Source organism: Typopeltis vanoorti, chromosome 25 (assembly GCF_054136105.1).
Source record: "Typopeltis vanoorti isolate ZY-2024b chromosome 25, IOZ_Tvanoo_1.0, whole genome shotgun sequence".
Taxonomy (NCBI): Eukaryota; Metazoa; Arthropoda; class Arachnida; order Uropygi; family Thelyphonidae; genus Typopeltis; species Typopeltis vanoorti.
Genome location: NC_143573.1, coordinates 27,280,608 through 27,296,421, shown reverse-complemented (window position 1 = coordinate 27,296,421; position 15,814 = coordinate 27,280,608). Strand labels below are relative to the sequence as shown.

The 15,814-nt window shown below is 35.8% G+C and overlaps 1 protein-coding gene across 1 annotated transcript in view; it reads right to left on the bottom strand.

Annotated features, from left to right (window-relative positions):
• The window catches only part of Stt3A (catalytic subunit 3A of the oligosaccharyltransferase complex), a 226,581-nt gene that overhangs the window by 41,285 nt on the left and 169,482 nt on the right, over window positions 1–15,814 (bottom strand). The window contains exons 10-11 of the mRNA XM_090414768.1: window positions 9,643–9,725; window positions 911–1,072 (exon numbers count right to left, since the gene is read on the bottom strand). Of these exons, the coding sequence (XP_090270894.1) occupies window positions 911–1,072; window positions 9,643–9,725 (245 nt within the window). The remainder of the gene's footprint in view (window positions 1–910; window positions 1,073–9,642; window positions 9,726–15,814) is intronic.

Below are 15,814 nucleotides of genomic sequence, written 5' to 3'. Positions count from 1 at the left end.
ACATATTATGGGACAATGTCTGCTATTGCTCTTTTCTTCTCTTTGGCTCCAATGCAGATCAAAGTGTAGGCTTCTTAATCTTTACCTCCCCCCACACCTCTTAATTTCTTCTTGGCTTCTGATAGTGTTGAAATCTTGATGTCATTTCTGGTTTTATAGTTCTTCTGCTATGATTTATATCCTTTATATTTACAATATCACGTTTAACCCAACCTTTTCTTTGTTTTGAAAAATATGGATTGTTGAGATTATTCTGTTTTGAGGTTTTTAAGTATGATGAGATTCAGATGGAATGGTTGAGGGACATCTACAACTTAGAGCAGTGGACTACCATCTTCAAGCTCCTATATTTGCTACTACATTTTTATTTATTTATTTTATTTTATTTTCTAAATTAAGCTGAATACTAACCCATTTCAACAACTTTACCTGAAGCACAAGAATATCTCACTAAGTCTATCCCATCTTATTTGAAAAGGAAGACCGTACCAATATAGTTCTCAAGATTACCTGGGAATAAAAAGCCTCACCACTATGATAGTGGAAGAAACAAAACTATTTCTTCCACTTAAAACTAGATAAACTTAGTTTAAAGTAAAGAACTGGATCAGAGCTTCTGGAGTTCCACAAGATATCGCTAGGGATTGTGAGAGATTGTGATTGAAAAAAATAATCATCGTACAAATTATATCTATATATAACATTAATAAATTTATATATAACATATAAATAAACATAAAAGATATAATTTTTATATAGTAGTTCCCTGAGACTTGAAAATTATTTCAAGAGTAACTCCAGAATAAAAAGACTGAAAAAACTATAATACCAATTATGTTAAACAGTTAGCTGGAGAAGTAAATATAAACTAAAAGTAATTATAGAAGAGCCAATTTCTAAAAATACTTACTTCATTCTTCATAAAATAATTGCTTTCAAATCTTTTTGTCTTTTTATCTGACTGAGCAGAATCTAGTTGCCTGGTATATGTATTTAACATAGCAGATACTCCAATACCAGATAAAATACACATCACTGGAGCAAGAACCAGCATCAGACGTACCATAACACCCTGGAGCAAAAAAATATATCACAGTATTATAAAATTTATATTAGACAGTGAAGAAATGGGCCAAAAGATTGACTTGGCATCAGAACACCATTCCAAATAATAACAAATATATATACATCATTTTTATATTAAGCAGCCAAATGAGTGTACTTTGAAACTCAAGTATTAACAGCTCATAAAGCTTCACAACCTACAGCATGGTAAAGATACACCAATATTACTTTTGCAGTTTTAAAATCTTTCTAAATTTTATTAGAACTAATTTATATGGAGTGCATGTCCTTGCTTTGTTTGAACCAATGAGTGAAACTGGGAATAAAAGCCATTGAGAGACAGGCTTGGAGTCATCTTGGAAAAGCTTTCATCCAGCAGTGAAGCTATTTATGGCATTTAACCACCTTACCGGCCATTATGGATCAAATACACATCCTCATACACTTCGTATCCATCATGTATTTCAATGTAATATCAATGGTATTACAATTTTAATATGCCTTTCGCATCCATGGAAACTTGGATGTATATATACGTCCTGGCCAGTAGCGTAGTTAAGATTGCCATTATCTCACGTCAAATTTCTGTTAAGTACCCTCAGTGGGATACCACAGAATACTATGACAGCAGTGCATGATTTAGTTTACATTTTTACTAGCTTCCAATTAACAAATTTCCTCCAAATTAATCTGTTATTGTTGGAATTCCAATATTTTCAGCTATTGAACTTCTGAGACAATTAACTCACCTAGATTTTGGTCTTTCTCTTTGATCATCATTTTTCTAGGATCTCTGAATCAAAGAACTGTTTTGCTGAACTTTCTTTTCTCATTCTGTTTAAATTACTGTCATTCTGTCAGTGATGACACTAGTTCACTACTCTATTTTTTTCCCCTCAACTGTTATATCTGTCTTTAAGTCTTTGATTAATTGCTTCATTTCATTCCAACTGCTTTTCCACATTTCAGGTTTCTGGTGATTTTTTCTACCTAAATATTGACATGCACCCTGACTGCACTCTCTTGAACATATCCTGTTCTGTTACCATTTACTTAATTTAAGTTCATTTAGAATGCAATTAGGTTGCCGGCTTCCTCTCTGATTGTTCACTACATATCATGTTACATGGCATCTTTCCCAAGAGTGACACCATTGCTGGAGTACTTCAGGGCTTTCTACTTTCACTCAATCTCTCTCTCTCTCTCATTCCTGTACATAAATGCCTTCCCCCGATTGACTTTGAATTCTATTCATGGCTATGCTGATGATGGTACATCCCATTTCTCTTCTATATTGACAAACCTAGCACTGCACAAACATTTGATGTTAAATCCAGAATAATGCCTTAAACTCTTACTGTATTGTTCTTTGATAGGCTGGGAATAATCTTGTCAACTTCAATGCTACTAAAATGAAGTCGTGACTTATTTCCTGCAGAAAATATTCAGTGAGTATCCCACTGTATAAAAATGCCTTTCTAGTTGGAGGAAATGCCAACTAGACCTGCTAGGTGATAAATGACTTTCGCTGCCCAGTCAAATATCACCACCTTGCTTACAGGGAGCCTGAAGTGGCTATTGCCATGTTTGATTACCAAAGCAGGGTTTCCAGTTTCTGCTTCATTCAAAACCTCAACTTCATTCAGTCTCTACTGAATCCCATAATATAATACTTGCAAAACCATAATTAAAAAAAAGCTATGCTTGACTTTGATAGGGCTAAATGTAGAAAACTTGTCACCTGTGCCTATGGAAGTCATGTCTTCTAGTCCTTTGCAAAAGCTGTGGAGTGTAACTTTTGTCTATCTGTGCTTCAACCTCTTTCTCATCCAAATGGGAGCACTACAATATCACCCAAGGGATTTGATAGGGTCTGGCAGTGGCTTCTCATGTCAAATATAAGATTGACCTCCTGGCATCATTTTTCTCATCCAACTCTTGCACAAATGAAGGCAAATCCCTCCTTCTTTACCCAGAATACTGAATTGTATGTCTCCTATAGCCTTCCATCAGACACCAGAAGAAGAAGAATCTTGAACAACCTAGTTACCAAAAAGGCTTCCAAGTCCTGATGGAATTCCACTAGTTGTGCTCAAGAGATGTGCTTCTGAATTAACATCCGTTCTTTATCATCTTTACATTATAACACAGCTGGCATCCACCCTACAGCACAGAAGCAAGCCCACATTACAGCCATTTCCCACAAAAAAAGTAACAAGAGTCAAACAACCAACTATCAGTCTATTGCTCTCAACTCAGTATTGTCCAAAGTAATGGAGAAGGTTATCAACAATCACCTTTTTTCGATATCTGAAGAACTGTCAACTAATCAATGACCACTATTATGAATTTCTCCAGTCAAGACCACAGCAGATCTAAAGATTTGGAGAAGCCTGTGCTGTTACACTTGACATCGCCCAAGACATTTGATAGGGTCTGGCAGTGGCTTCTCAGCAAATTGCCAACTTATGGTCTATCTTCCTTCCATTTGTAATTGGATTGCCAGTTAACTCTGGTCTGTCACAACACCTTTCCTCATGTAATCAGGAAAGGTGTTGTTTTCTCTTCAGATTTTCCTCTTAATGCAAGTTATCCTCAGAGATTTGTTATTTTACTAACCATGTTCCTTATATATATAAATGATCTGATTTCATTGATTTCAAACACCAGTCACAATTTTGCCGATGATAGCACTTTACACTCATCCTACTCACACGATAAATCTTGCGGTGTTCAATTAATCAATTTTAATGCTTACAAAGCACAGTTTTGTAAGTTTTCTCCCCAAAAAGACCTTGGGTCTACATTGGCAAATTAGCATGATGAGTGCATGTCAAGTAATTATTATGGGGGAATTTTAACTATGGGGAACACAGATTGGGAAGAGGAATGGTGACAGCAAGGGGAAGGATATGGAATTTAACCAGCTGAGAGAGAGATAATTACCCGAGACAGCATGTAATGGAATGAACATAAGATTCAAGTATGTAGATCTGGTCACAGCATCAGAGAACTTAACAGTAACCAATCTAGCTATGCAGCCTCTGCTTGAGGAAAGTCATCATGTAGTCTTGAACTGGAAGATTGCCAGCCATGCAAAATTTTCTGTTAAGAAAGGATATATGTGGAATTAGAAAGCAAATGATTATGAGAAGCTGAGAATCACCTTTCAGCAATGCCGTGGCAAGAATTTGGAGGGGAAAAATGTTGGTGGTGCATGGAAAGTGATCAAAGAGTGTTTGAAGAAAGCAGTATCAGACTGTATACCCAGAGTCAGGAGGATAAATCATGTAGGAGTTAGATGGATGAATAGCATCATTGAGCAGGAGTTGCAGACAAAGAAAATGTTGTGGAGGGATTATAAAGAAAAAAAAGGTGATTAGCACACCCATGAGAAGTACAAGGCACAGGCAAGAAGGGTGATTTTTATGGTAAAGGCCAAAGCTAATTATGAGAGAAAGCTAGCTGATGAGGCCAAAAGAAATTCTAAAGAGTTCTTTACTATGTGGCAAGTAAAAGAACTATGGAAGGATGACTTTAAAAAGTGCTGCTGGTGGGGAGGTAACAGAAACAAACCCAAATAGTTGAATGGCTGAGTTAACATTCTGCAACACTACCATCTGGGGGGCAACATTGCAATGTTGGATGTGACAATGGCTGATGGAAGAGTTTAGAATATTGTAGAACCTCAATGAGAACACAATAATGGGAATAACAGCCCAAGTATCATGAGAATGTGCAAGTGAATTATCAGCTCCTCTGATCAAGTTATTTAATTTACACTTCAGCACTGGGAAGGTGACAGTGCAAATAGTCCCACTGCATAAAGGAGGCTTCAAGAGAGAAGTAGCAAACTACAGGCTAATCAGCATCTCAGGAGTTGTGATCGAGGTGCTGGAGCAACTGGTGAAAGACAGAATTCAGGACTTCCTATCAACAATTTTCTTCCAAATCAATCTGTTATCTGTCAAGACTCCAACATTATCAGATCTTATGTTTCTGACTACCAAGCAAACCGTGGCAATGATGCACTGCATTCGTTCATCGAGATACTTGTATAATAATAATCACATCACTTCTATAGCATCTTCAACTTCCAGAAAATTTGGCATACTTTTTTTTTCTCAAGATGTTACTTCTCTCCTGCTCATTTGCTTACTCTGTACAAATCACGAATCTGCCCAATCAGAGAATACTGCTCTCACATTTGGGATGGCACACCTAAGAATTCTCTAAACATTCTTGATGCAGTCCAAAAGACAGCAGTTCGGTTGATTGATGATCCTCCTTTAACAGACTCTTCAGCCTCTATCCCATGGGCAGTTAATGTATTGACTCTTCTACAGATATTTTCATGGTCACTGTTCAACAGAACTAGCATCCTTTTCTGCTAAACTTGCAGGGACATGAGCAGCAGCTACCCAACATCCTTTTACAGCTGATCTACAGACTCAGCAAACATGTTACTCCAGCTGTTTTTTATTCCCTCTATCTCAGTTCTTTGGAACAGATTTCCCTATGAAGTATTTCTCAAGAACTACAATGTCCGGCTCTTCAAAAAGAATATTAACGTGCTACTTTTCTCTTGACTCCCAGTCTACACACAGCATTTATTTGCCATAGGCACTGTGCTCACTCATGTAATGCAGTGATATAAAAATTTCACTTCTTACTTTTGATAATACCCAGTATCCAGATCCTGGATAGGAGATAAATTTCATCGGCTGTTGCGAGACCACTCCCCACCCCCCTCTGCTTATTGGAGGCCTGAAATGGATTGATAAAAAGTTTCATGTTCGATCTGTGGAGCAGGATTTCTGGATATGATAAAAAAATAAATAACATCAATAAAAAAGTCTAACTCATTCATGGCATGAATGTATGAGGGTGGTCTGAAAAGTTCTCAGTCTAACAAAAATGAGTCTAAAAACGAATTTAGAATTTCAAAATTATTTTTATTTTTCAACAATCTCTCTTAAGATACATTTATTCCAGCGATGCTCCTGTGCCATTATCCCATCCCAGTAGTGGTTCTCAGTAATATCTGCAAAATACCCCTCTACAGTTGCAATCACCTTTTGATTCTAAAAAAAAACGCTGACCAGTGAGGAAGAGTTTTAGTTTTGGGAAGAGACAGAAGTCAGAGGGAGCCAAATCTGGAGAATAGGGTGGATGTCCCAACAATTCATAGTGCAGATCCCTTAATTTTCCCATTGCCAAAACACCTTTGTGGGCAGGTGCATTGTCCTCATGAAAGATGATTTTTTTCTTCTGCAAACCGGGTCTTTTTTCACAAATTTTTTCGTCTAGTCTGGTTAAAGGATCGGAATAATATTTCCCAGTTATTGTTTTACCCTTTTCAACATAATTAATAAACAAAATGCCTTTAGCATCCCAAAACACCGATGCCATGACCTTTCCTGCTGATGGAACCGACTTTGTCTTCTTTGGTGCTGAACAACCAGCTTCTGTCCACTGTTTTGACTGCTGTTTGGATTCTGGTGTGTAATGGTGAATCCAAATCATAGTAATAAATTGACGCACAAAATCAGTTTTATTCTTGTTAAAATGCTCCAAGCACTGTTCAGAGATTTGCATGCAAGTACGTTTTTGATCTGCTGTGAACATGCGCAGCACCCATCTCGCACAAATATTTTTCATTTGCAATTCTTCATGCAAAATGTATCCTACATGTTCTTTTGAAATGCCTATAGTCTCAGCAATTTCACGCACTTTGACTCGCCAGTCATCCAGTACCATATCGTGCACATGATCAATGATTTCTGGTGTTGTTACACTTTTTGGACATTCTTCACGTGGATCATCTTCAAGGCTGGTACTGCCACGTTTAAACTTGGCGGCCCACTTTTTAATTTTCGAAAATGAAGGAGAAGAGTGCCCATAAACTTTTATGAAGTTCGAATGAATTTCTTTTGGCATTAAATCTTCTTTTACAAAGAATTTTATAGCTGCACAATACTCGATTTTATCCATTTCAAAGGATACAGACAACACTTTTTGCTTCAGACAGCTGTATAAAAAAAACTACCTGATAGAATGACTTGCAATTTCACATAGATACCAACTTAGAAAAAAAAAAAAAAAAAAATCTTGCCAATAGTGTTGCCAACTATGGTCAAGGCCGAGAACTTTTCAGGTTCACAAATAAAACTTTCATGGATGACAGCCATATGAAAAAAAAAGATCTCCAAACAAAATGGCATACACATCTCAACCACAATATCTTCAAAAAACGGAGTTCCTTTCCATTTGAGGTGGTGCATCAAACCTCGCTAAAAATGCTTAATGATATCCTAGATGAGGCAATCCAATTAACTGATTACCCTTCTTTCACAGATTTATTTCAATCATGCTCTTATAATCTTCTGTTTCTGCCATGTGCATTTCTATAGGTATTTTAATGGACAATGTTTTACTGACCTATACTGGCCACTCTGGTAGATTTCTTCACTTTCTTCTTCTCCAAGATTCAAGTGCATAATAAGTTGTCAGCTTCAAACCAACTTCTCTTCTTCCTTTTTCATTACATTTACATCTGGCTGTTTTCGGAACAGCCTTCAAGACTTTCACCTATTCAAGAAACTTAATAGATTCTTATCCTTTTGCCCATGCAAAGCACTGTTGCACTGCACTATAGGTTTTGCAACAGCACACTTACTGCTATTATTAAAGCAAACATCCATTTAACAATCTCTATTCTGACTTATCACCTCTTCCCAATGTATGAGTATGTTTTGTATTGTCAGCAACCATTTGTTGATGAATTTGATAAGTAGAGTTTCTTCGAAAGAAAATTTATCAATGGTAGCAAAACTGACTGAAGTACCGAGGAGGAAGGAGAATTAAAAACTTAATTTTAAAAGAGAGATTAAAAACTTAATCTGTATTTGACGGATTACAAAAAATACAAGGTTGACAATAAGTGAACCTTGCATTTAGCAAACAAGGCTTATCTGGTTTAGTTACACTAAACCAGATAAGCCTAGATAACTAATTAAGGGTATCATGTTGGAGGTTTAATGGAGTGTTGACAGCATTAAGAAAAGATTAAAAACTAATTTTAATGCTTCCAATATTTTGTTTCAGTCACTGAGACATCTTCAGGGAGTACAAATAACATTTGTAACACACACACAAAGATGACAATACTTAATGAAACATGTGGGTGACTCTAAATCCTATCTAGGTGGTGTGCGAGGCCTCTATGGACATTTGTAGGCAGCCTAGAATGTAAACTGGGACCTCTGACAATTATTGTTTCTCAAATTTTGGGAAGTTTTATGCATTCATATTTGTTTAAATAGGGTTGATTTCAGAGTGCCGCTGCAGAATCCAAAAACAGTCTTTCTTTTTTTATTTTACTATGGTGGATCATGGTTGTTTTCTTCCAGAAGATACTGTGAGTTGTATCCAATACATGCTCTGCAAGTCCAGATTGACCATAGTTGTGATTGAAGATGTAAGGTTTGTGTTCATCTAAATTGATAGTGGCTGGTCTACCTGTTTTTGAATGTCTGAAGTAAGCCAAATTGCAGGAGCAGGGTACTTTATATACTCCGGGCATTGAGAGAAGAGGGAGCTGATCTTTGGTTGAACGGATAAGGGTAGAAAGTTTCTGGTGGAGTTTAAAAGCCGTGTAGAGATTGTACCTTTTTAAAGACCTGGTTATTTTTTCCAATGTGCCCACGATGTAGGGGATAGTAATGGCATTTCTGAAATTCTTCTGAAGGGATGGTTGAAGAATGGGAGAAGAACTGATTATTTTTTTAAAATCTGTAAGCACTGTAGCCATTTGATAGGAAGGTGTTGTGTGTATGGTGAGTTCTGTAGAAATAGAGGTTCCACTGGAATAAAGATTATAAGCTCTATAGAGCCTATAATCTTTATAGAGTCTATAATCTTTGTTTATAGACTTATATAAACATTATAGGCTCTATAGAAATATTGGAAGGATTAAAATTAGTTTTTAATCCTTTCCTCGTGCTGGCAACACTCCATTAAACCTCCAGCACAGTGTCCTCATAACATGAGCTTTAACACACAGGTAATTAAGAGTATGTCTTAGCATACCTGATCATTTCCTTGTGCAACCTAATTTTTATCAATTGTCAAGAGATAGAAAATTTGATTTTACATTTTTATTTAAATTATTTTATCTATTATTTAACCATAAACAAAAGTAACAAATAGAAATTATTTTTTATTTCGACTAGTTTCGTGAAATCCTGTTTCATTTCAGTAAATAACATGAATATACTAAAAAAAAAAAAAATCCATGGTTAATTTCTTTTTTCACCATAATAAATCTCTATAATTTGGAAATATTTCATTTCCTTAGAATATGCCTTTTAATGAAATGCATATACAGTGATCACTTAATTATCCAACCATCAAATAAGCAACCTCTGAATTATCCCAACCAGCAAAACTGATTTCCCTCTGAAGTTGAATAATTGAGAGATTAATGTGTATGTGTGTATAATTCGAACAATAAGACTATATTTAATTACGTAGATATTCCATCTACTAAAAAAGAGCATATAATAAAAAACTCACAGCAAAGTAAATGCTGGTGACCCCATAGAGAATAATAAAGATGTTTGCATCTGTCAACTTTGAGAAACAGAAGTAAAGTCCAGCTGTAAACAGGAGAACAGAACAGTAATATTTAATTTTAAAGTAATTACAATGTATATGATAGCATCCAAATGAATGCAAAAACATTTTAACACTGCTTATTAAAGAACACATGAAGAACAATAATGTGGTTTTAAAGAAGAAAGTACACTGACAAAAAATTTTCGACTGGCTGACAAAAATCCCGAATATGACACATACAACAGTATGTGTTGATCTAATAACAGTTTAATAAGTTATCAATAACCTTTGGTATAAAAAAGAAAGAAATAGTTACAACAAGTGTTAAAACCTGATGAAGATACATACTTTTTTTTATATTATACCCATGCAGTGTTTTTGACTGCAAAGTTAGACAGCCTTCGGTTCTCTCGATTCTTTCAAGCGAGTACTACTGATTAAACAGAATTCCAAAAATAATCAGTAAGAATACTAATTTCTAGATGGTGTACACTGTCTTCACTATCAAATTTCAGATATAATGGATTCCAGTTAACTGGCCATCATTAAACGAAGCTGCACATCAAGAGCTTAAAAGGTGTATTTACATAAGACAAAATACAATTTTAGACAAGTTTTTCATTTATTGCATAGCAAAATTACTGACTTATAGATTAATTAAAGCCAACTGTTTAAGTAAAATATTTGCCATAAAAATAATTTTATTTATATACATATTAAACATGCATGCAGTTCTTAGCATTAATAATTGTAGGAATTGATTAACTTTTTTTTTTGATTGACTGCAAATTTTTTGATTGGCAGTGCAGGCATTTAGTGCAGATATAATATTGCTTTACTGCATGAAATAATTTGCCTAATGTGGTGAAGATATTTGAATTTGTTATACAATTGAATTCACTATGGCTAGAAAAACAGATCTAGACCAAAGGTATAGTAGTGAGAAGCCCTTGATTAATTATCCTCTAAACTATCTAGAGCAGGGATTCTCAACCTATGGTACGCATACCACTGGTGGTACGTGTGCCACTGCCTTATTGGTACATCTAATATCTTGAATTAAATATAGTGGTATGCCACTGGAAAAGGTTGAGAACCCCTGATCTAGAGGATACTTTATTTTTACACCATTCGTTCTCAACCCTCTTTCTGGATCTACTATGCATTCAGATGATATATTTGCTATCTTGCTACATTCTGAAAATGAACCAATCATCTTCTTAGAACAAAACAAGTCTACATCCACAAATTCAATTTACTATGGAAAAGAAGAATTCTGGGAGTTATGTTTTCCTAACTTACCTGAATTAAATAAAAATACAGGAATACCTCAATTATCACGGTTATTGTTGCCACAAAAAATACCGCAATAATCAGGATAAATAACGCGTGTAAAATGGGTGATCAATGCCAAGGATTTTTCAAATCTATTAATTAAATTTTATATATCAAGTAAAAAAGAAATGTGTTAAACGTGTTAAGTAAAAAATGAAGGTTCATTAAGAAAAACAAGATTATTCTTTAATCTTTATTTATATATAAGAAGTACATACAATTATTCTTTCTTGGATAAAAATTGGTGTAGAGTTGTCTGGTGGAATTTTTTCTTTCTTTTTTCTTCGTATAAAACTCGGTAGCAACGGATGGAATTTTCAATTTACTGACGAACTTTGAGTGATCGCTCGAGATTAGGATCGCCATTCAAGATTTTTTCTTTAAAATTTTCAGCAATTCTAAACATTTCATCCATTTCTTTGAGGGTAAATTCCTTCAGTGCCAAGTCAATTTGTTCGTCACTATCATCGATTTGAGCATCGTAAGCACGTTCTCTCTCTCGGGGTTAATAGGTCTTCATCATCCAGCTCCTTATCATGTGACTGAAGCAGGTCCTGAACATCACCTTTTTCAATTTCTTTTAGTCCTAGATCAAAGCCCTAGAGTTTGCAGCGTGGTCTAAAATATGGCAAACAGTTGATTCATTTAGACCGTACTCTCTTGCAATTTTGGCTTTGGTTATGTCTGCTTCATACTTATTTATCATATGCAACTTATCTTCTAAGCTGATCACTCTACGTTTCTTCTTGATAGCTGTAGACTTGAAATCATCCTTGTTTCATTTAGCATTCATTGTAGGGGTAAAAAACAAGAGAAATAAATATCCACATGTACTTCAGGCAAGGGCGGATAGTTACTGGTAAGTGGTGAGAAGGCACCGTTGGAGAAAAACAAAGCGCTACAAGAGAGCGATACCTGAAGAGTGGCGACTCGAACTGGTTGCATATGTAATGGGCTACATCTCGCAGCCATGATAATTCGAATTTGGAGCGCAATAATTGGAATTTTGGCATCAAATTATAAACCACGATAAATCGAGAATCGCGATAATCGAGGTATTCCTGTATATTTTTGTTGGATATGTAATTGTTGTTTATATTATTATTATTATTAAGAGAGACCTCCAGGGAGTCAGGGACCCATCGAGGGAGGCCACATATTACAAGCACCAGCTATTATACTTATTCTTGAATTCATTCACACTGCTTGCACTCACAACATCCAATGGCAATCCATTCCATTCATGCACCACACTATGAGAGTAAAATCTAGCCCTCACTCCCTTCTTAGCAGCATTCATTCTTAGCTTCCAAGGATGCCCTCTTGTCCTTTCCCCATTCTCCATAAATTGAAAATTCCATCATTTGAAATCCTGTAAGACCCTTTTAGAAGTTTGTAAGTTTAAAATAAAAAATAAATTAAAAAAAAGATTTCAGAACATAACCCTACTTTTTTATGTGATCTGAGTCTCACATAATTTGATTTATATAATGCAGCATTTCTATGGAACCTAACATTTGCATTATATGAAGATTACCTGTACCAGAAAACGATGTTGGACAAAGAAGCATCATCATCATCAAATTCCTGACGTGTACCCTCAAGGGGTGTACAGGATATGATAATACTACATGAAAAATTTGCATCATTACTAACTTCCTATCTACAATTTTCCTCCAAATCAGTCTGTTACTTGTCAAGACTCCAACATTATCAGATCTTATATTTCTATCGTCTAAGGCACTTTGTACCGTATCAATCCACCTATATCTTCGTCTTCCTCTGGGTCGTTTTGCTGCCAACCTGGCAGAGAACACTTGTTTTGCTAATCTTTCCTCGCCCATTCTGTTTAAGTGACCATACCACCTGAGATTAGCTCTGCTAACACATTCCTGTATGCTGACAATGTCAAGTTCTTTCCTAATATCCTCGTTTTAATATGATATTGCCATTGATGCCATCTGTTCATGCCTCTAATCTTTCACAGATCTCTCATATCTGCGGTCTCTAGTCTTTGGTCAAGTGTTTTACTTCTGACCTAGCAGATAAATAAGTTAAAAACTGGTTTGAACACTGTCTTGTATACAGCTAATTTAGTGTTCTGACTAATTTCTCTCTTATTCCATATGAATTTATTCAACTGACTGCCTACCATACCAGCTTTGTTGATTCTGTTGTCTATTTCCATATCTAATTTACCAACTTCAGTAAAAATCGGGCCTAAGTAGCTGAAATGTTTTACTTGTTCCACAGGTTCTCCGTTCACAACACAGTTGACATTTTCAATGATTCTGCCTATTTTCATTGTCTGTCTTTTTATTGCTGACCTTCATACCATATCTATTACAACAGTTATTCAATTTAGTCAGGAATCTTGCAAACTTGTAGTGGATTTATTTAGAAGTATAACATCATCAGTATAAAGCAAAGAGCTGACATTAACATCTCCAATTTTGATATCATGTTTAATACCACTTTCCTTCATAATGTGATCCATATAGATAATGAATAACAGAGGGGATAATGTACATCCTTGTCTCACACCAGATTTAACATTAAACCATCTTCCTGTACTTCCCTCAATTCTAACTGCCGACTTACAACTCAAATAAAGACTAAGCATTGCTTGATATAATGCCCCACTGACACCATATAACTGTAGCGTATTGAATAGCTTCTCTCTTGGCACCTTGTTATATTCCTTTTCCAGATCGACAAAACCTAAATGCAGATCTTTGTTATATTCTAATGCTTTCTCAACTATTTGTCGTAAAGTGAAGATCTGATCCTGACAGGCTCTATTTGGCCTGAATCCAGCTTGTTCTTCACCAAGCTTTTCTTCTAGAATTCTTCTCAACCGATTCCCAAGTATACTTGCATAGATCCTTCCAGGAACACTCAGTAGGGAAATACCTCTGTAATTCTCACATTCAGTTTTATTTCCCTTTTTTATATATGGGTACTATTAGAGCTCTACTCCAATCATCGGGAATTCATCCCTCTGTCCAGGCTTTCTGAACTATGCTGTGCAGCCACTGTAAGACTTTTATACCACCATATTTCAGCATTACTGGTTGAATATCATCTACTCCTACTGCCTTTCCACATTTCAAGCCTTTGATGGCTTCTTTTACTTCAAGTATGGATATGTATTCCTGACTGTATGCCTGTTGAGTGTTTTTTTACCACTGTGCTATCACTGCTTGTTTCATTTAGCAATTTTTCAAAGTAATTACTCCATACTTCAAGGATATCCTTTTCTCCTATCTTCATGTCACCTTTATCATCTCTAACTCCTTTTACAGCACTCTCTCTTCCATTTCTAAGCTTCTTCAACAACCTCCAGAATATCCTACCACCTTCTTGATATTTATTTTCTATGTTCTTGCCAAAGTCCTCCCATGACTTTTGTTTAGCTAGAGACGAATGTTTATCTTGCATTCGTCTCTGTATTCTCTAAGAGCAAAAGCTGATTTATTTGCCAGGAACTTTTGATATGCTTTCTTCTTTTCCTTCACTGCCTCTTTAACTTCCTGTGTCCACCATGAAGGTCTGATTTTTCTATCCTTGCAGACAACCTCTCCACATGCCTCTCTGGCTGAATCAATCAGGATTTTCTTCAAGGCTTGCAACTGAATCCCCAAGGTTTGGTTCCTGTTCTCAAACTCTTTCATTTTTTTTCAATAATCTTTGTGTATTTCAGTCTACAGTTCATATCTGAGAGCTGCTCAACTTTTATTCGCTTTAAAACTTTCTTACATGTTATTTTTTTCAATATGAAATTCAATTTTCTCTAGCTCAAGACTAAATAGTGATCGCTTCCAATTTCAAATCCTGTGTACAATTTGGTGTCCTACACCAGGGAGAAAACATCACTATCAACATTAACATAGTCAATGTGACTTTTCTTTTTCCTTGCCTCTTCTCTCCATGTGGATTTGTGCACATTTTTATGTTGGAACATGGTGTTAGTAATAACAGGTCCATGTCCTGAGCAGAAATCCAACAGGTATTTGCCATTATTATTAGCTTTGCTCTTTTCTCCAAATTTTCCCAAAATATTTTTGTATGGCTCACAATCATTTCCTACTCTGCTAGTTAGATCCCCAACAAGGACCAACTTTTCCTTTTTCATTGTGTCAGTTGCTTTTTCTAAAGCATCAAAAAATTCCTCCACTTCTACCTTAGTAGAACCTTCTGTGGGACCATAGGCACAAATAAGTTTCATTGTCCAATTCCCCATTCTGATATTTGCCCATATCAATCACTCTACTTGAGACTGCCTGCCATTCAGGAAGATTAGCCTCGTATTTTGTGTTGAATACCATGGCTACTCCTTCTTTTCCTTGATTGTCATTTCCTGAATATAACATTTTGTATTTTTTGTTTCAGTCACCCCTATTATGTCGATCTGGTACTTATCTAATTCTTCAGCTAGCTCCATTTCTTTGCCATTCAGGCTTCTCATGTTGATAGTACCGATCTTTAACTCTGGTGATGTTGAGTTGGGGTGTGCCTTCAGATTTGTTCCAGTAGCTGACTTTTCGCTGTTCGCCCTGGATCCCTGGCGAAAAGAACGGGAGCCTTGTGTAATCGGGCGACGCCCCAGCCAGCATGAAATTTTGTCATGTTGTACCATCGTTTTGTATATTGGTTTAAGTCAATAAGAATACAATTTGGTCGGCTAAATCCGAAATTGCCAGATATATAAATTACCAAATATATATATAACCTGACTACCATCTGTTGGATATCAGGGCAGCTCTGAATATATTGAATAAGGAGCCAGTGGACC